This window comes from Scleropages formosus, chromosome 11 (assembly GCF_900964775.1).
Source record: "Scleropages formosus chromosome 11, fSclFor1.1, whole genome shotgun sequence".
NCBI lineage: Eukaryota > Metazoa > Chordata > Actinopteri > Osteoglossiformes > Osteoglossidae > Scleropages > Scleropages formosus.
In genome coordinates this window covers 10,596,039-10,615,787 of record NC_041816.1, presented here as the reverse complement: position 1 = coordinate 10,615,787, position 19,749 = coordinate 10,596,039, and the positions used below count along the sequence as shown (strand labels likewise).

The 19,749-nt window shown below is 45.4% G+C and overlaps 1 protein-coding gene across 5 annotated transcripts in view; it reads right to left on the bottom strand.

Annotated features, from left to right (window-relative positions):
- The window catches only part of myo5aa (myosin VAa), a 47,540-nt gene continuing 27,791 nt past the window's right edge, over window positions 1–19,749 (bottom strand). The window contains exons 15-44 of one of the 5 annotated variants that reach the window (XM_029256157.1): window positions 17,600–17,602; window positions 16,467–16,619; window positions 16,278–16,375; window positions 16,007–16,093; window positions 15,771–15,879; window positions 14,972–15,183; window positions 14,547–14,703; window positions 13,332–13,571; window positions 12,505–12,753; window positions 11,958–12,051; window positions 11,286–11,434; window positions 11,000–11,113; window positions 10,741–10,878; window positions 10,164–10,220; window positions 9,571–9,798; window positions 9,394–9,402; window positions 8,895–8,995; window positions 8,068–8,124; window positions 7,006–7,086; window positions 5,746–5,944; window positions 4,698–4,763; window positions 3,967–4,060; window positions 3,699–3,848; window positions 3,424–3,578; window positions 3,074–3,163; window positions 2,834–2,984; window positions 2,205–2,487; window positions 1,827–2,001; window positions 1,585–1,665; window positions 1–1,489 (exon numbers count right to left, since the gene is read on the bottom strand). In XM_029256157.1, coding sequence (XP_029111990.1) covers window positions 1,337–1,489; window positions 1,585–1,665; window positions 1,827–2,001; window positions 2,205–2,487; window positions 2,834–2,984; window positions 3,074–3,163; window positions 3,424–3,578; window positions 3,699–3,848; window positions 3,967–4,060; window positions 4,698–4,763; window positions 5,746–5,944; window positions 7,006–7,086; window positions 8,068–8,124; window positions 8,895–8,995; window positions 9,394–9,402; window positions 9,571–9,798; window positions 10,164–10,220; window positions 10,741–10,878; window positions 11,000–11,113; window positions 11,286–11,434; window positions 11,958–12,051; window positions 12,505–12,753; window positions 13,332–13,571; window positions 14,547–14,703; window positions 14,972–15,183; window positions 15,771–15,879; window positions 16,007–16,093; window positions 16,278–16,375; window positions 16,467–16,619; window positions 17,600–17,602 — 3,933 coding nt within the window. In that variant the 3' untranslated portion in view covers window positions 1–1,336. The remainder of the gene's footprint in view (window positions 1,490–1,584; window positions 1,666–1,826; window positions 2,002–2,204; window positions 2,488–2,833; window positions 2,985–3,073; window positions 3,164–3,423; window positions 3,579–3,698; window positions 3,849–3,966; window positions 4,061–4,697; window positions 4,764–5,745; window positions 5,945–7,005; window positions 7,087–8,067; window positions 8,125–8,894; window positions 8,996–9,393; window positions 9,403–9,570; window positions 9,799–10,163; window positions 10,221–10,740; window positions 10,879–10,999; window positions 11,114–11,285; window positions 11,435–11,957; window positions 12,052–12,504; window positions 12,754–13,331; window positions 13,572–14,546; window positions 14,704–14,971; window positions 15,184–15,770; window positions 15,880–16,006; window positions 16,094–16,277; window positions 16,376–16,466; window positions 16,620–17,599; window positions 17,603–19,749) is intronic. The other 4 variants (XM_029256158.1, XM_029256160.1, XM_029256159.1 and 1 more) reach the window with 4 other exon arrangements.

The window sequence follows — 19,749 nt, the reverse complement described above, 5'->3', positions numbered from 1 at the left end:
AAAAAAAAAAAGATATGGAAGGTAAGATATGGCATTGGCCCGTGTAGCTCTGCTTCTATTAAGAGGAATAAGCCAGAATTTCCTTAAAAGTTAGTGTGCAAATTCGGGGTAACAATCACAGCCTGCAAAACACCACAAAAAGGTATTCTGTCCTTTACTCTAGTTGTGATATTTACTTACACTTGCTCGAAGTGAGACTCTTTGTGTTTGAAAAAAAGTTTACCCTTAACACTGAACTGAATAACTTCCATGTTCAAAACCCACCTAAAGCTCCCAGTTGTAAAACAGTGGTGTGATACCTTATGTTAAATATGCTCCAGTGTAATTTGTGCTTGAAAGGGTGTTAAGTCTCATGGCAGAGGAACCCAAACATGGTGGCCTGGCTGTGAAGAGAACATCCCGTGAGAGCAGGCAGAGGACATTTATCTTCTCACACTCATACAGCTGTGGAAGTGGATATACAGCCATTGTCGCCCGTGAAATTCGCACTCATACAACAGAACAGATGAATACACAGCTATTAACAGCTACACATAATATGCAATTTACAGGTGTGCTGCAGGGAAATTTGGCCTCCGGCCGCACAAATCCTAAAAGAGCCTACTTCAGTACAAGAGCTGGTATTGTGCGGTGACCCACGTTTTTACCACCCCCCGGTCTCCTCCAAATGTGGCTGCAATATCTGTGATGAGCTTGTAAACAATATTGGTAGTGAGGAGAACAATAACCTTAAGCTATACTGCAGTGCTTAAGTACAATATCCTTGAATATACAAGTTACACAAGACACAGCCGCTAAGTCTGCTAAGTAAAATCTCAATACATGAACTAAGAAATAAACATCTATATATTTAACTAATGCACCATTTTTAAAGATATTCTACTTATTTTATTTCTTACTGACATAAATATAAGACCAAATACACTATGTTCCGCCAGTTTTCTTTTCCAGCCTTTGAAATGATGTAGAACACAATCAGTCCCTCCTCTTTTTCCCCTCCTGGGAAAAAATCCATTAGCAAGGTATGGATGGTTCCAGGTAATCAATATGAATAGCCTTGCATAATTGTGTGTTTTATAGGTGTGTGGGACAGGCAATGGGGGCAATAATGGAACAACCACTAAACACAACCATTCTGAAATCCTCAGTTGGTGTATAATTACATTCCTAGGAAAACTTACAAACAAGCGTTCATTCCATACAAAGAGAACTGTCCTACCATTCCTTTCAGGGGGATGTTTAAAATGGGTTTTCTAGGTGTTTTGAGTTGGTACTTCTTTACAAACAATTTTTCCCAACACTGCCATCCTGACATTCGGACACTGGTTCTGGGGCTTTACACACGCGTGAGGAAGCTAAGGTTCAGGCTGCTGGGGAGCTGGATGGTCTCCAATGCCACGGTGGATGGGTTGAAGGGGAATGTCACAGGGTAGATCATTTTGGTGTCCATCAGAAGCTGTGGCGACTCTTTTCTGTCCCGTAAACGGGTCTAAAAATGACAAATATTGATCTGATCAGTAAACACTGGAGACGAACATGGGCAAAAAGACACATATCAAATAAGGATTACATATAAAGTCCTACCTGTATGGTTCGAATGAAAGTGATTGACACTCTTTCCTCAAACTCATTGACAGGAGTGTACAAGTTAAGGACTTTCACAATCTGGTGGGGGGGGAGCAGAAAACAGAATCATTATTAAATAAACAGATCTCTATACATGTTAACATCTGCAACAGACACTAAAGGGTGTAACATTTAGTGACCGATTATGTCAGTGTACAGTACTCATGCAAAAACTACTGGACACCCAGCTGGGGGGCTACCTGTGCTGTGGTGAGAGCATTGCACATGGAGCAGATGGCCTCCGCATCCTCATCTGTCTTCTTCTTCACTTGCAACAGCTGCGCAGCCTGGATGAGGGGCTCCAGAGTCTCCTTGGCCCCACATGTCATCAGATTCTTATCCCTCAGCCACTCCTCGAGCTGGCTAACGTTGTACCTGGAGGAAAGGTGAGAGCCCGAGTTAGACAGCATCTTCCGGGCCATGATATAACATGTACAGTCCTCCTCCACCTGGTATTATGGGAAGATGATCTCAAAATCGGCTTTGGCAGGAACTCTCCTTCCCACAGAACAGGGGTGATGTGTGGATGTGGTACCTTTATCTTAAGCTGGGTGGGCAGAGCTGGGTTTGCTAAGTACCTGATCTGCATCCCTTTGCTCCAGGAGCACATGTCCTTGCGCAACAGCAGGTTGTTGAGTGTCACAGCGCCAATGATGTAGAACTGTTGCTTGACCACCTGCTTGATGAGCTCGGGGTCGGTACCGTGCTGGCACATGGTAGAGTGGAAGGAGTTGAGCTGGCGCAGGATCGAGTCTAACGTGTAGGTGCCCTCATCAGCGATACTGGAGGTCCTCTTCCTCAGGCCGGTGGGTTTTACTCCTGACACACCCTGGATTGTCTCGTGTTCCAGCATCCCTGAGACTGGTCAAAAAAGGGAATTATTTGATGTGATTATTTTGTTTTCTAAATGTTGTTAAGTATTTGAAGGTGGAACTTCTTTTAAGTTGTCCATGTACAGTTTTTTGTAACTAAAGCAAAAACTGGCATAGGAATATTCGTTTACTGGGCTTAAAGTCAGTTTTTTCCCCCTCATATCAGGGACTTCTGGAAAAGCTTAAGGAAAAAAAAAAAAATCAATGCACCGATTAACTGAATTTAAATAAATTACATGGATTAAAAATATTCAATTTACTGCACTTCAGTTACGTTTTGACTGCATAGTGTATACAATAACTTTAGCATCTTAGCCTTTATGTGGTTGATTTACCAATCATGGGCTGCAGGATGTTCTCCATGCATTTTATCAACTGCTGGTAGATCTGAATGGCCAGGTCACTCAGCACCTGCCGGTACTCCGCCAGGTCGAAGTTGGTCAGGCAGTGATCATTCTGCTTCTGCGTGTTGTGTTTCATGAACGCCTGTAGCGGGTTGTAGAAGAGTGAAGATGTCAAGGGCAACGTGCACACATGGTTGTGACATATACAATCAGTGTGAAACACTAGCTCACCTCTTCTCCACTGTACTGTTTCAGGCAGTGCAGGAAGCGGCATGTGTTGGACAGCCAGAAGGAAACTGTTTCAAAGTCATCCCCTTTTTTCTATGAATAAAAACAAGACAGACACCCATTCATGCATGACTGGGGAATTAAGGTTCTGCTAAAAACGTGTGTGTGTGTGTGTGTCCACAGTCCAACTGAAGTAATATGAGATACGGCAACTGAGCCAAGGTACAGGAGGTAGCATGTGATGCAGGTTCAAGAGCAGATATGATGAAAGAATACTGACAATTATCTGCAAAAACTAAATCAAGAAATGGCTGGGAGGCCGTCACAGAACTGCAAATAATGCACGTGCACACCTTCAGAATCTTCTTGATGCTGTTGATGGTGGAGGTGAGCAGGGTGCGCACTTTCTGGTCATCGTTGAGGTAGTCGGCATGCCGCAGACACATGAAGAGGATGTAGGCGGGCAGGCCAGGGATGAGGTTAACAGCCACACCACGGGGCTTCAGCTCTGTATGAGTGCACAGCACCACATGAACAAACCTGGAAGCTGCTGGGGCGATTTCAGCACACAGCAACGGCAGGGGTGGAGGACGTGAAAAGATGTGAACGTACGGACAGTTTCACCCACCCAGGATGAGGTTCTTCACCAGCTTCAACTCATCTTCCCTCTTGTACTCCAGCATGCCCTGGAAATCCTTCTCCTTGCGGGGAATGTTGACCGGCCTGATTGGCTCATCCACGGTTTGTCCCGGGGACACGTTCTCTACCTGACCCCCGACTGAATTTGACAAGTACAGAAAGAAATACATAAGATCACGATTAGATCATAAATCTACCGCAGGGGTCTAAGGCCACCACAGTCATTTAGAGCCCCTTGAGTGCCTACACCCATTTACCTTCCAGTTCTCCAATCTTCTTGGCAAACACTTTAAGCTGCTTCTTGAGCTTGCGGACTGTCTTGTCCTGTTTCTCCAGCTGCTCCATGAGATCCTAAAAGATGAAATGTTAAATAAAATAACAATTAGTGATAATAGAATATATATATTTTTTAAATTTTAAGTAGTAACACTTAGTATTGGACTAAAAATTGTACAGGTTTTAGTGCATCAAATCCTGCAGAGAGCCAGAAAAGCATGTTAAAAAAAAAAAGAATTCTTGCTGAATATCGTGGATAACACACTTGGCAGGTATTTTACCGGGTGAATTATGGAAACAAAATCTTCCTTTTTTTAATAAATGAGTTTTAAAAATACAGTTTCAAATACAGTATATATAGGGGAAAATGCAAATATTAATTTATAAGTGTACTTGTAAAATGTAAATCTTTTCAGCAGTGTGTTTCTGACCGACTCACATTGAGATTAATGAGCAGACAGAAGAATCCACTGCAGAAAGCTGTGCTTCCATAACCCGGTAACCTTGTATTAGATAGAGTGAACGCTGAACTGACTGGGGTGGGTTAGCAGATGGGACGAAGTTCGGGGATTGCAGAGGAGAGTTAGCGACGGACACTTGATTTCAGGTTGTTCAGTGCTGCGCACGCTATGGTTAGTGCCCATACACACGCGCAGACGCACACGCAGGCACATGAAAGCAACGTGCACTGCTCTCCAGCAACCCTACATACAATCATCCGCCGCAAAACCATGAGCCGGCACTCCCGATATTTGCTTGGGTCGTCAGTATGCATGTCCTGTGAGGCAAAAGCCGGGAAAATGAATGCCTCCGAGCATAGAACCAGCCTCCCTGGCACTGCAGCCCGACCGCTTCTAAGGACAGGTGATATATGATGGAGATTCTCTCAAAAGAACAAAAATTGTACGTTTTGATTTATTTATCTTTAGACACCTTCTGTGTTTTTTTTGAAAGTTACCCTCCAATATCATTGAAATACATACAGAAACTTCAGTTATACACTCATTTGCCTCTGAGAAAATAATTCCAAAGCTATAAAGAGAGATCTCGATAGTGAAACTGCAGACACATTAAAAATGACTGAGAGATCAACTCTAAGCAAGACCATTTGAACAATGACTGACAGGAAAACACAGGACCTTTTTGACAAGTAAGAGTAGGATGTCAACAGATTAATGTGACATCACGTACAATATATCATATAAAGCAAGATAAATTGAGCATTCAAAATCAGACACAGGCCGGTATGCACAAAAACGAAAACCCCTTTTCGCAGGGGTATCAGATGTGGCTAATAGGACAGAGGACCAAGTAAGGGCCAAGGGGAAGTGGAACATCTGAGCTATATAAATTATGTCCATATAGGTTAATTAAGGGGGGAAGTATTACAGGGCAGTAAAAATGGAGGTAACAGAGTGACAGAGGTTGTATGAAAGGGAGCTGAATAATGTCTATCAGACTTATTTATTCATTTAACTGACACAAATCTTTGAAGTCAAATACAATGATAGTTTTGCACACTAAGATACCCATTTACCTAGCGGGGTAATTTTTACTGGAGCAATTCAGAGCAAATACTTTGCTCAGCTGTATTACGGCAGGAAGTGGGATTTGAACCGAGGTCCTTCAAGTGGAAGGCTACAGCTCTAACCACTATGGTACGTTCTGCCCAAGAGATGGTGGGGATGCTGAGAGAAAAAGGGGGTGGGGTGGGCAAGGGGTAAAGGGCTGAGTGGTAAGCAAGCTACCACTATACACACCAGGTTCTCGTTGGTGAGGCGCGTGATCTCATGCTGGAGGCTGGCCTCGATCCGAGCCTCCGGGGGGAGCTGCAGGTTCTGGGCCAGAAGCTGCTGCTGCCGGTTGTTCTCCTCCTTCATGCTCTGGAGCTCCCCACGCAGGGCCTCTACCTCATTGTCGTATGTCTTTTTCTGACTCTGCAGCTGGGACTCCAGCAACCTGCGGAGAGGAGGGAGGGTGGCACATGCGGGGTGGGGGGGATCCCGGGAGAGGTGACCGTCAACCACAAGGCATACCCCAAGGCTGAAAGAAAGCAGAAGCTCTGGTTGTTCAGCAGAAAAAAAGTGCTGTAAAAAGCAAAGCCTCTGTATCATGGGCAGGGAAAAAAGGGAGGAAAAAAAAAAAAAAAAATGAAAGCAAGCGCTAAACCCCACCCATATGCTTTTGTACCACATCATGTCATGTCAGCAGGAAATCCTTCTCTAGAGAGTGAGTTTTAAATCTTGATTGGCTTTAGTACTCCCCCTTGAAAACGTCAAAGCATATTAATTTAGGGGTTTGACTTAAACGGCTAAGCATTCAAATAAGGCATAATAAAACATGGTCAAAAGCAAAACACGTTGCATGGAACTGCTGCCATCATGACGATCTGAAACTCCCGCCACACTAAAGTGACACAAACTGAGGTGAACGTTTCTTTGACTGATGTCGCCTAATTGAACCCTACCCATACCACCGTAAAGACTAGCGCAGAAGACATCTCTAGCTAATCCCCAGACACGTCCACACACTCTTCGTGACCCTGACGCAATGTGTGAATGAGAAGCAATGACATCAGACGAGTATGGAAGGGGCTGTGATCCAGCGCTCACTGTGATTGGTTCACGGGATGACACGTGACACCCAAGTCCCTCCCACACCTTTGCTCGGCTGACAAAGCCGAAACCAAACAGGGCATAGCGATATATCGTGTACTCTCAGCAGTGTGTGCCCTGTTTGTTTTCTCAGAGCGTGGCTTCTTGTGGAAATGTAGCAGAGTAAGTAAAGGCATACAAGCCTGTAGTCAGATTTTGTGTGTTCAGGGCACTGCTGCTCTGTGAGCGCTGCAGGGTAAAGGAGGAGGTTTGACCGAGGGGTTAGTGTGAAAGACCCTGCAGACTTGTAGGAGACAGTGAGAAGGAGTGAAAGTGAAGAGTAAGACACAGCAACCCCTACCCATGTACCCTGTGCGCAGTCACACAGTCACACAGAGGCCCACACGCCTAAGAAACAAGGTTAACCTGTTCGTCTCCTTTAACCCTTCATAAACCAGCCAAAGCTCTCCGTCCTCATTCAGCTCACGGTAGTCTGGAGTGGGGGCTCTGACAAGCAAAAAGAAAAAGGAAACGGGGAAGAGGACAACAACAAAAAAGGGGATGATGGTAATGAGTAGAGTGAGGAGATGATAACAAAGGTGAGCAACAGTGATGCCGCAGGGGACTCGACAGCTAGACCAGTACAGCCCAGTTCGACTGGCTTTGCACTCCACTGTACACTAGAAAACATCAAGTCCTCTTTGGCATCACAGACATGCAGGTCAGGATTAAAATGAATTAATTTCAATGTTAAATAAATCAGAAAAAACTAAACTAAATAAAACCAGAAACAAAATGTAAAACATGTAACAAATTTAAATGACTGCATTTTACACAAATGAATGTAATCATATAAAGAGTGAATAAATAACATGTGCAGAACTGACATGTGGAAACCCCAGCTCAAGTCTACTGTGCAAGCGCTGCCTACACTGAGTCCTGCCCTGTATCTCAGGGCAAGTTGATTTCATGCCACCATGCACTCTGTGTTAAGTTTCTACAGCGACGCCCTTTAAAAACTTTTGTTTGCACAGCTTTGCGGTCTGCTGTGTGTCTAGTCAACCAACCTTCAGCAGCCCTGCTGCACACACCTGCCAAGTCAAAGGCTACGTGCGGGATCGAATACATAGGTTGACAGCACCATGCATGCTTATTTCCTTTTCATATGCTCTTAGTTCAACAAAGTTAAGAAGAAGAAAAAAAAAAAAAACATATGCAACTCACTACAATACAGCCTGCTGAAGTTAGAGGGGGAAAAACAAGGTTTGGGTGAAACAAAGTTAGTTACGGGGCAGGAAAGCCATTCTTGCCATCACAGTACTCGGTCAGCAGGTATCATTCTCATGCTTGTGAGGGAATATACTAGGCCTACTGTTTACGTTGGTCTTTGAGCAGAAATCTAAGAATGCGTTTTCGATGGGACTGCATGTTCATGCATGATGCAGTATCACGCATGTCTGCCCACTGGCATTCCCCATCGCCAGTTACCTGAGCCTATTCATGAGCTCATTCACCTCGAGGGGTTTACGCAAAAACTTTGGCGATCTGGGCAAGAGAGGGAACAGAAACAGGGCACAGGATGTCAGTCCATCGTGGAAAGGGGCAAACTCTGGGCAGGGTTCCACAGCATCTGTTTGCTTCCTCACATTACTCCTGTTGGAAGGAACCTGCAGCTGGGACTTTATCAGTCCTCACTGGCCTTAAACCCATTTATTTGCAAAACATCCTTCACTCGTGTTTTGTATCAAAGCCGCCTCAGTTACTGTGGCAGATCAGGTATCAGGTACCCAATAAAACCTGTGGGTGTGTTCAAGTCCTGAGAAGATCTGACACCTTCCATCCAGCCTCGAGACTGTGGAGGGTACAATGTAAGAACAGGGGATGCAGAGACAGCAGGGATGTAAATGAAAGACAGACATGCCACTCCGCAGGCACTGTCCAGGCACTTTCACTCTGTGTGGTGCCAAGGATGTTGCTGGACTCCGCTCCCTGGAAAACCATGGCTAACTTTGAAAGAAGAGATGACCTTTGGGAGTGAATGACTCAGACATATGGAAATATGATGAGGGGCGGGGGAAAAAAAAAGTCCAACACACCCTGTTGCTCATACTGCCTGTTTGGTCTATAACTGACACAAAAAATCTGATGTGTATTTCTCAACACTGCAAAGGCTGTGCAAAATAAATTCTGGGACAGATCTCACTACCACTGGGACTAGGGAGGGAGAGTATGGAGAGGCTGACAGCGTAGCCCCTCAGGCTCCAACCAAGGCCCCATCCAAGGTCTCACATGAGTCCATACTGCACAGCAGGTACCTGTTGGTTTCCTTAAGTCCCATATATGCCTGAGTGACTTCGCCTGCATCATTCAAGTTCTTCAAGTCCTCTGCGTAGGTTATGGGTTCAGTCATTGTCTCCTGGAGAAAGTGTTGAAGATGGGACACAGGACGATATCAGGTAAGATTACCCATCAAATTGGATGGAAAAAAAAAAAAAAATGCTATGACTTAACAGGACTCAGAGATTTTGTTTCTTTTTGCGGTCCTGACAATGATCAACCAGGTTTACTTAAGAATCACACGTCTGCAACTATGTCTCCAAGGTAACGCACAAATTGTATTTTCTCTGGGATGTACGTCGCTTTGGAGAAAAGCGTGTGCTAAATGAATAAATGTAAACGATAAGGCATTGAGAAGGACGTCCACACAGAGACTACACGTCTTCCGCTTCAAAACCACACAGGTGTTGACTCACTCCAAGAACCAACTGTGCTGAAAAATTTAAGGAAGTTAAACAAATAAAAAAGTTAAAGTACCTTCTCATCCTGGAAGGAAAGCATTGTGGAAGAAGCAGTGAAAACAGTATTAAAATTACAATTTGTGAAATTAAACAAAATTAGAACACATACAGTCTATTGAAAATGATATTAAAGTGAAATTTGTATTATTGTAGTCAGCAGAAGCCACAAGTTGTTCTGCTCCTCAAAGCATACCTTGTGCTGCATGGCTTCTTTCTGGCTGACCAGTTGTGAGCGCAGGATCAGAACCTCCTCCTTGCGCACCTCCAGCTCCTCGTTGGAGGAGTTCAGCTGGTCCAGGAGCACCTTATAGGCGGGCGAGCCCGGAGCGGCCATTCCCGCACCTGCATTCCCTGTGAGCGACTGGCGCATCTGGTTCAAGTCGTGTTTCAGCTTTTTGTTCTCCGACTCCAGCTCCTGGCGCTGCAGGGGCGGAATGAGGATCTATTCAGCCTCAACCTTGCAGGACACACTCTCATGCCGCCCAGCTAATACGCATAAAGACATTCCAAGGCACTCACCTCGGCTCACGCTTGTGGGATTATTTTAATAACTGGGAGGCTATCAACTTTAATCCAAGCACTCAGAGGCCATAATAGGCACAACAGGAGCCACTTCATTTGCCACATCAATTTGTGGAAGACTTGGGAAGCCGGAGAGCGACAAGCAGCTGATGTGCAAACGGCTTCCGGCCCAATTAACTGAGCCTGGAGGGGGAGGGCAGCTCGACGCTCGAGCGCAGAGCCTGAAAGGGCCTCTCTGCGAGCATCCGTGCTCCAGCTCCTTACCTTGAGAGACTCGTACTCCAGCTCTGCCCCTCGAGCCTTCTTGTGGTCCTCATCGTCCTTTTGCCCCACAGAGAAGGTAAATAGGAAACGGAAAACAAAACGAAAACATCTTTTAGCAAATAAACTGTACAGGCCTCAGATCTGCATTTATTCTAATGGCTGGATGGACAAGTCAGTCCGGTGCAGGGTTGCAGTGATCTCGAGCCCATTTCAGGTGCACGCGGTATGAGGCAGGGTACACGTTGGACAGGGCATCAGCACATCACAGGGCAATCACAAACTGCTACGCCACTCTGCTGCGTTTCTTTTGCAGTTCGTGGGTGAGAAACCGAATTCTTCGTTCGCTGCACTTGTGCACATGCAAGTTTTGCAACAATCCCATCCACAGAGTTATTTCATAAGGTTCATAAGTTACTTTTAACCACCCATCACAAATTGAGTTCTACACAGCAGTTTTTTTACGTATAACTTCTCCTTTGTGCTCCACCACACCCCCTTCCGATGAGAAGGTAAAGGGAGAGCGAAAGATGGAAGCAGAAAGTGTGAGAACTGTCAAAGTGAGCGCGTGTGCCCTTACCCTGGCTCTAGCCCGCTGGAATTGCTCCTCTTTCCGGTCCAACTCGTTTTGCAGTGACTGCTTTTCCTGCTCCAGTTCCGTCACCCTCTTTTGCAACTTGAGGAAGAGGGACATGTCCAAGGCGGCCTTGGTGACATCCTGAAGAGAAGATAGCGGAGAACCAGGGCGCTCAGCACGTCACTCAGGTAGCAGCTGGTCGTGTCATTTCTATTAATGTCAAAACACTCGACATTTGTAGATGCGAGGCTGTGGCTCTCACCTCTCTTCCACGAGAGCTCTCCTCGGACTCGGCGAACTCAGAGTTGTACGTGCATTCGGACTCGTTGCTGCTGTGAGTCGAGTCCGTCCTCCTGTGGCCCGGCTTGGGGACAGTCTAATGAAACGCAACCGCAATATTCACGCCGTTACAACAGATGAGAAACTGCGCAGGGAGCCTCACTGAATCGTATCAGTCTCTCAGTCTTAGCGTATTCCTAGCATGCTAAACAAACGGATGGGGGAGGAGTAGTGAGAGGTGAGGGAGGGCAAAGGGGTGGCATCCTCACCACGGTCAGGGAAACCTCCTCTTTCAGGTCCTCATAGCGTTCCTCCAGCCGCAGGTGCTCCGTCAGCAGGTTCTGGTAGCGCGAGCGCTCCTCGTTCAGATCGTTCTCCAGCTGCTTGGTTTCCTCCTCCAGGGCCTTCTGCATTTTCTCTGTGTTAGGTAAACGAGAGAGAGACAGCGAGGCAGTTAGAGCACCAGGAGGAGATTATTACTACAGAAAGCTAGTACCCGACTTTTCTTATCCCCACCAATTCATGCCGTTCATTCTAACAGGTATGTTTATCCAACAGCTGCATACATAGCACTGGTACATTTACATTTATTCATTTTGCTGACACTTTTCTCCAAAGCGACGTACAATGTGAAGCCACTTAAAATTATTTACCCATTTATACAGCTGGAGCAATTTTAGGGTAACTATCTTGCTCATGGGTACTACAGCTGGAGATCGAACCTGCAACCTTTGGGTCCAAAGGCAACCGCTCTAACTACTACGCTACCACGTGCATTTTGACAAGAGCTGATAATTAATGTTTGTGTTTTAGTAAGAAGGACTGTGTTGTCAAACAGGCACTGGGGTTTTCAGTAGAAGGCAGAAGCGCACATGCTGTTATGGATATTAATCACCACCGAGGCCTGGTACGCGGTCCGCTCATTTCATTGATTCCCATACCTGCCATCAGCTGGCCCTGCTCCTGAATCATCCGGTTCAGATCGTTCTTCTCATTCTTCAGCAGGTTGTTCTGGTCCTTTAGCTCGGACACCATCTTCAGAGACCAAAGGAGAAAGTGCAGATAAAATCAGAGCGCGATTTCACAGTCAGTTTGAGACTGATCAAAAACCAAAATCAGTTTCACTGTACCATTCAAGAACCAACAATACAAACATTACTCAAATTTGTAAGACAATAAGGTACCAGTTTAATAGAAACAGCTCTAATAGGAAGGAAAAATGAACGTAAGCAATGACACAATGTTGCTTGAAGACCTGGAATTTCTTGCACATGTGTGGACCACAATGTAAAGTCATTATCAGCAGTGTTTGGATCAGTAGAGAGGTATTACCATAACAACCACACAATTTACAAACACTGGCATGTGCTTCAGCAGCTCTATCTGTTCAGTACTAAATGATGCCAATTAGAGTAGTTGTGCAGTACAGGTGTTAACAGGTGTCATTTAGCCCTGGGTGAGGTGATCCATGTAGACGATGCAGCGTACCGCCTCCATCTCATGGCGGTATGTATCGGCCCAGTCCTCTATGGTCTTCTTCTCCGTCCGGGTGGCCTCGAGCTCCTTCCGCAGTCGCGCCAGCTCCTCCAGCAGGGTGGTGATGCGGTTAGCGTTGTTTCTGGCCTCCTCCTCGGCTCCCCGCAGGCGGTTCAGCTCCCCGCGCAGCCGCTCGCTCTCCGCAGTGTGCGAGATCTCCAGATTGCTCAGCCGTTCGCTCATGGCCCTGTTTTCCTTGTTCTGCAGGAGACACACATCCCCGGCAGGGGACACAGTTTACTCGCAGCCGGGAACAGTGCGCGATAAGGTTGTAGCCTGGCTTGCATTCGCACATGCAGTCAGAACCAGTTTTAGCAACACGCAGTCAACAAGGGGCGGAGAGAAAGAGGATCTCCAGCAAGGGCTCCTGGAAGGTGTTTAAGTGCTTTGGTGACTTCGTCACTGAGATGGACAAGCCATCAACTTCAATTAACCCATTCAGTATCTTAACACGAAAAGAAAATCTTGAGATAAAGATCGAAAAAGCAGTAAGAGGAAATAAGTCAGCCTGCTGTAATTCTGGCGTTCCGCCAGAAGGAAATCTTCAGTAAATAACTGGCTGCAAAAAAAAAAAAAAAAAAAAAAAAACTTAATATAAAGCTTGTTCTGAAATGAACAACCTGACTGGAAGAGCACCGCTCTAAATCCGTAATGGAAAGTTGAATATCACTGTGCTCTCCAGGGACACAGAGACGTAGAGCGGCTCCTGTACGAGATGTTATCCTCATCCTGTCAATCGGACCGCAGGCGCGGGGTCCCCACCGCCGCCGGAAACACACCTGCTCATCTATCTTGCGCTGAAGCTGCATGATCTTGTTCTCCATGCCGATGTTGAGCTTCTTGAAGTGCTCCACGGAGCGCGCCTCGATCTTCAGCTTCTTGAGCTCACGCTTAGCCCTCATGCGCCGAACGCAGCACTGCAGATACACGATGGCCGCCAGAGAGCGCTTGTACCACTGGCGCGCCAGCCAGCCGCGCACCCACTTCTGGATGATGATGGCTTTGTGCTCCCGCAACAGCTAGACAAGACAAAGGCAAAAAGAGCATTATTATGGCACTACTATTTCACTAGGGCAATTTATGGCAAATAATCTGCCCCTTTCAAAGGGTTACAATCTGTTCTGATCAGCTCGTCCTCCACACCTTTCTCCTCTGGTTCATCGTACACAGTGACACCTCCTAACGCAAAACTCACTCTGCCCATCGTGGTCCACCCACAAAAGGGAGGCTGGGGGACAAACAGAGGGAAAGTGGGAAAGGGACAGGAGGGGACATAGAGCGCAGTATGGCAGGGAGCAGGCAGTGCAGACAGCTGCTACTGTCGGTCAGTGGGGCAGTCCCTCCGTGCACAAGAAGCAGCTGCTTCAGTCACGTTACACACTCTCCTCACCACACGGAGGTATTTGCATTAGCACATTACTGCCATTCCGCCTCCTCGGTGACTGAACTGGTTACCTCAAGGGTCTGTGTCACATTTAACCAACTGATTTTAAGAGACTACACCTTCATTTCAGATTCATAAAGTCGGCACAGAGAGATCCACAGTGAAACCTCATGTCAGAAGTAGCTTGTGATACCAGGGGGAGTTAATTATACACTAAAGGTACAGCTGCCAAAACCTTCTATTCTCTTATCATATTTTCCAGGCCTAATATGCAACACTGAGAAACTGAGCACAAGTTCGGAATTGAGCGCCAGATGAAGGGTTGCACATGTATGAAACTAGACTGTATATAAGGGGCTGTGGTGTCTTACATTTACACTTATTCATTTAGCTGATGCTTTTTTCAATGAGTTTTTACAATGGAAGGTTACAATTATTTACTCATTTATACAGCTGGGTAATTTTTTTTTTTTACTGGAGCAATTTAGGGTAAGTACCTTGCTCAGGAGTACTACAGCTGGAGGTGGGAATCAAACCTGCGACCTTTAGATCCAAAGGCAGCAGCTGTAACCACTACGCTACTAGCTGTGCCAGTGTCTTACTGTCTTACCGCCTGGTACTGCTGCCTGGCCATGTATGCCCGCAGGATGCATTGGATGGCGAGGGCGGCGGCCTGCTGTCGCTTGTAGCGCTTCCTCTCCACATACATGCGCTGATACTTCTGGATGATGATGGCTGCCCGGGTGCGCCGCAGGAACTTGGCCAGGCTGACAGTGGGGTGAGAAGAGGCAGAAGACCATCTCAGGGTACAGGCAAGGTGAACAGAGAAGAACCACAGGAAGTAGCACCCTGTCTGGTTCTGGTTCAAATCTCCCCAGAATTATCTAAGTTAAGTTAAGTTTCTGTTAAGAGATGGCATAGAGCTTTATAGTTACAGCACACAATAACATAAGATTATAAAATGTGCCTTTCTTTGAGGTCTGGATGGACTGTAATAAGGCCCTTAGAGATGACAGCAGGTAGCCAGGTGCTCACCACCGCGCCTGGTATCCACGCACGTATCTCTGGATGCTGATGGCAGCACTCTTCATGCGCAGGTACTTCTTGCGGGCCAGCCAGCAGCGGATAGTCTTCTGGATGCGAATGCAGGCGGCCCGGAGCTTGTCTGCTCGCAGCTTCTCCAGGTAGGCCACCTGGCCGGCGCGGAAGAAGATCTTGGTCTTCCCAAACTGGTACTTGTCCGGGTCCTGCAGACAGACAATGCAAAGGCTCATCTCTTGAATTCTAGCCGTGTTCCATGTATCCCAATATTTGGCACCGTCAGGGAAAATGTTAAATTGCTGCAGAAGGCTAAATCTTTATTTTAGTGTTGAATACATTCGTCTCCCATGCTGATGTGCATTATAATTGATCAGATTAAATTAAATAACTATAGTAACGTAAAGCTCTGTGGGCCACAGATGACATCAAACTGAATGATCTTGGTCAATACTGGAAATGTTCGTGCAGCGGATAGCTAAATGGTGGGAACAGCTGCCTCTAGGCTTTACGTTCAAATCCCACCCGTTGCTGTAATACCCTTGAGCAAGGTACTTACACTGAACTGGTACGGTAAAAATGACTGTATTACTGTATAAATGGCTAAAATATATATTATTAAGATGGGTATTTTTCTGGAGCAATTTTGGATAGGTTGCACTTTGCTCCGTTGTACTTTAGCAATAGTAGTATTTGAACTGGAAACCTTCTTGAACCGCTACACCACCGGCCTGTGGTGTGTGGTCTACTGTCTCTGCGTTTGCCTTTATCGAGTGGCTCAGCAATTTCCTTCTACCTGGACCAGCTTCTCCAGGACATTCTTGCACGTCAGCTTCTTGTCCGTCAGCACGTCCTTCTGCTTCATCAGCACTCGGTACCGGCTGAAGAACTCCTGATAGGTCCACCTTGCGTCAAAACAACAATGAAATGTTACACAGGCTTAGACCCTTCATTCGACGTGTTACTGACATGAGTGGGCTTGTTGATGCCAAGGTACAGAGCACGGCCTGAGGTTCACTGGAACGGCTCTACCTGGATGGAAAGCCTGCTGCTGAGATCCGAATGGTTTCTAGGACACCACATGCTCTGAGCTGCTGCACTGCTCTCTTTGGGTCAAACCTGAAAAAAATGATGTGGCCAGTGAGCCCCAGAGGTCCCCACTGAAGAGGAAACAACACTACAGGCTTCAGTGACATTTGTAAGCTGACATCTGTAATGATACATGCATGATTCTCCGGGTATATGGTGCCCTCTGGTGTAGAAGTGCTAGGCCCAACACAAAATAGGATGGAAGGCTGCTCACGTGAAAGGGAATTTGTAGTCATTGGGCTTGATGCAGCGGACATAGTGCGGGGTTGTCGCGTTCAGGGTCTCCATCAAAAGCTGCAGCGAGTTTCGGAACTGGGACAGTGACAAGGTCATAGAATGAATGTTGTGTTAAGCAGCTTTATAATTAGCCTCAAAAACAAGAAGAACAAGTCAGTGAACCCACCTGCAGGCCCACAGTCATCTTGTGCTCCTTGCTGGACTGGCTGGGCCGAGCTTTGTCCGGCTTGATGCTGAGCCTGGTACGGCCGCCAGGAGGTGGCCCAGTTGGACTGGTCACCTTCCCTTCACCCTGGAAGAGCTCCACCAGCAGATCAAACTGCCCCAAGGAACAGTCCATCAATCAAACCGATCAATCGTGAGATAAACCACACGTCACCTTTTTATATCTGTGTGTCTGGTGACTGAGACAAGAAGTTATTGATGCTAGAGCTTGAAATTAAAATGATAAAATCACGGTTTGTGGTGGAATAGCTCTTGAATGTGTCACATCTATGTCAAGAAATAACTGAATTAATATCAAGACAAAAATTTGTGCAAAAGGTCTTTGCGAATATTATAGTGCATGTGTTTATATGCAGAGTATGTAGTGGTACAGGTATGTATGTATGCATGCGTGCATGTAAGAGCTGCTGATTATTTCAAGGCAAATCAAAGCTTGAAAACACAGAATCTGCAATGTTCATACTAGTGATGCAATTGGACAAAACATTTAGTTTTCTTTTTAATTAGAATGAAACAATCAGCCAATACATATTTATAGTGGCTAACTGTTTATTCCAACTTGCAGTGACAGAGGAGTGCGATTTTGGTCTCGTGGTTATATTGGTTATGAGTTAGAACCTTCAAGCTGGGCAGTTACACAGCTGTGAGGAGGAAGACTACGGTGTAAATCAAGGGCCTGGTCTAGTTCATAATCAGAGAGAGTGCTACCTCACTAAGAGCAAGCCAAAATGCTTCAGTGCTTCAGCCCTGCATGATGCACTAGAGGCATGCGTTTTCTCTTCTGAGCAACGTGGAGCAGAGTGACAGCCACAACATGCTTAACAATAATTCACTCTCCACACTCCCACCTCACCCACATCTGTCCACCACCCCTCCTGTGACCTCTGACCCCACCACACCCTTCTTTTTCAGCCGCTGCATCTGTAAGTGTGCACACGTGCACTACGTCTTTAGGCAGCTCTGAAAAAGAAGGGGCGCATATATGGTGGGAAAGATCTTTTCCCTGTAAGTGGGTTAGAGTGAGGATTCGTATTAATCAATAGGGGGCTGCACTGAAGAAGCAGTTGCTTTTACCTTCTGCAGAACAAAGGTTGTCATGGTGGGTGGAAAAAAATGCCAAGTGGAGGGAGAAAACAAATTAAACACACACAGTCATTACATACACAGAATGAGCAACACACATATTCCCATTCGCAAGTACTATTAAACCAATAACTGATGTGCACGAGAAGAAAAGAAAAAAAAAAAAGATGATCCACTATGTGTTACTTTATAAGATTCATATACGTGTTTGAAATGACTTTAGAGGTAGTGTCTTTGCAAAAATAAGAGAATGTCAAAGGAGTAAAACTAACAGGGAACACAGGATGTTACAGCAGGGAGACCCTATGGACACATGATGTCTGGTGTTGTTGTGCTACAGCATATAAACAACCACACAACGAGGAAGTGAAGGGATCTACAAAACTAAAGAAATCATTCAAATTTTTCTGTACCCATTAGAAGTCGAACACAGGCTTCCCTCACTCAACAAGCACAACTGGTTCCTGAGAATCTGTTCATAAAATGAACTCTTGAAACACATTCTTTGTTTTACTTTAAATGGGAAAAATAAATAATGTGGAACTGAGCTGCGAAAAGGTTCACCCATTTTTTTTCCAACACGCAAAATTCTTGCCTTCTCTTTTTAAGAAAATCTCATTTAAAACCCAGAGTCGAGAACATCGAAACATTACCTAATGACACAGTTCCCATAACTTAATTCTCGTTATCACTTTTGTTTGCGACACATGAATAATAGGCATTCAAGTCACACTAACAAAGTGATCGGTAACGATATTGTTTCAAGAGAATTCTATGGGTTTTATCGCTTCAGATTTTCAAGGCCTTCCATTGCTGGAATGGTAGGGTACCAGGTACCAGGTACCACTGGGACCTCACAGCTCCAGTAGGTTTGGACACCAGACAGACTTTGTGCATAAAATGTGCATTTTCTCTTACTGTGTCTGTGGGTTTCCTCCCACAGTCCAAAAGCATGTGTTTTAGGTGAACTGGTGACTCTGAAATGTCAGTAGTGTGTGTCTATGTAGGTCAATATGTGTGACCTTTGAGGGGGACCTCATGTCTTACACTTCCAGGATAGGCTTTGGATCCCCACAACCCTGAATAAGACAAACAATTATAGACAATGGGGGTGGTGGGGGTTGGTTTAAGGCTTTCTTTGCCGTTTCAGCAGGGCTCTTTAAGGCTTATTATGATAGACTCAAGTGTCAATTGAAAGCTAACTATGCAAAATTTAGGCTACAAATTACCTGTGCTCTGAAGTGCAAATTCTCATAATGCAAGCTTTTGATACGCAAGGGAAGCCTGTGTCTATATAAAAATGCACAGCATTTGGACAAAAATCACCAAATTTCAGTATGGCAAAGAAAAATAAAAAAGAAGCAGCAATGCACGTATAACAACTTTTAAAAAGTATTCTACTGTCTTGTCTGCTTTTGTTATCTAAATGCGAGTGTTAATTGAGCTAATCTTTATTAAAAGGCAGAGTAAAGATTAAATGCTATGAATATAATCAGTGAATTAGAGGTATATGTTTATCTAAGTTAAGGCAATTTTAAAGTTAGCCTGATGAGGCCTTACCGCACAAAGTCATTCATTTACATACAGCCCACTACAAAAAAAAAAGGTGAGAAAAAAAGAATGGAATTGGCAGCTGTGGCCATTTAATTACTCCCATCATGAATATTCATTAAAGACACTATTTCCCATCAGTGACCCTGCAGAAGAACACACAATGGAAGAGTCCTATGCGTGTACATGCGTGCAGCCTGTACACACCACCTGGGTCAATTCTGCCTGGACCAATGGAGAACATCTGACCAGGGGGCCACTCTGACCCAGCTGATCTACATCACTGGAATCTTGCTAATTCACTGTCAAAGAATGCTGCTTGTATCTTTACTGGAGCAGCCTGACACACCGATCCTTTAGTTTGAAGGCTAATGGAGGAACCTGATGACCTCCTCAACCTACGGTTTCATTTACTCTCAAAGCACCTTCAGCAGAGATCAAAATAGGATAGTTTAACAGCTTAGTACTCTCCCACAGGAATTATTAATCAGATTTGGAAAGAATCTGATTAATAACCTAATCTAATTAAACACCCCCTCCCTTCCAACAAAACACACCAAAATCCAGAGAAAATAGAAGACTATAATAAA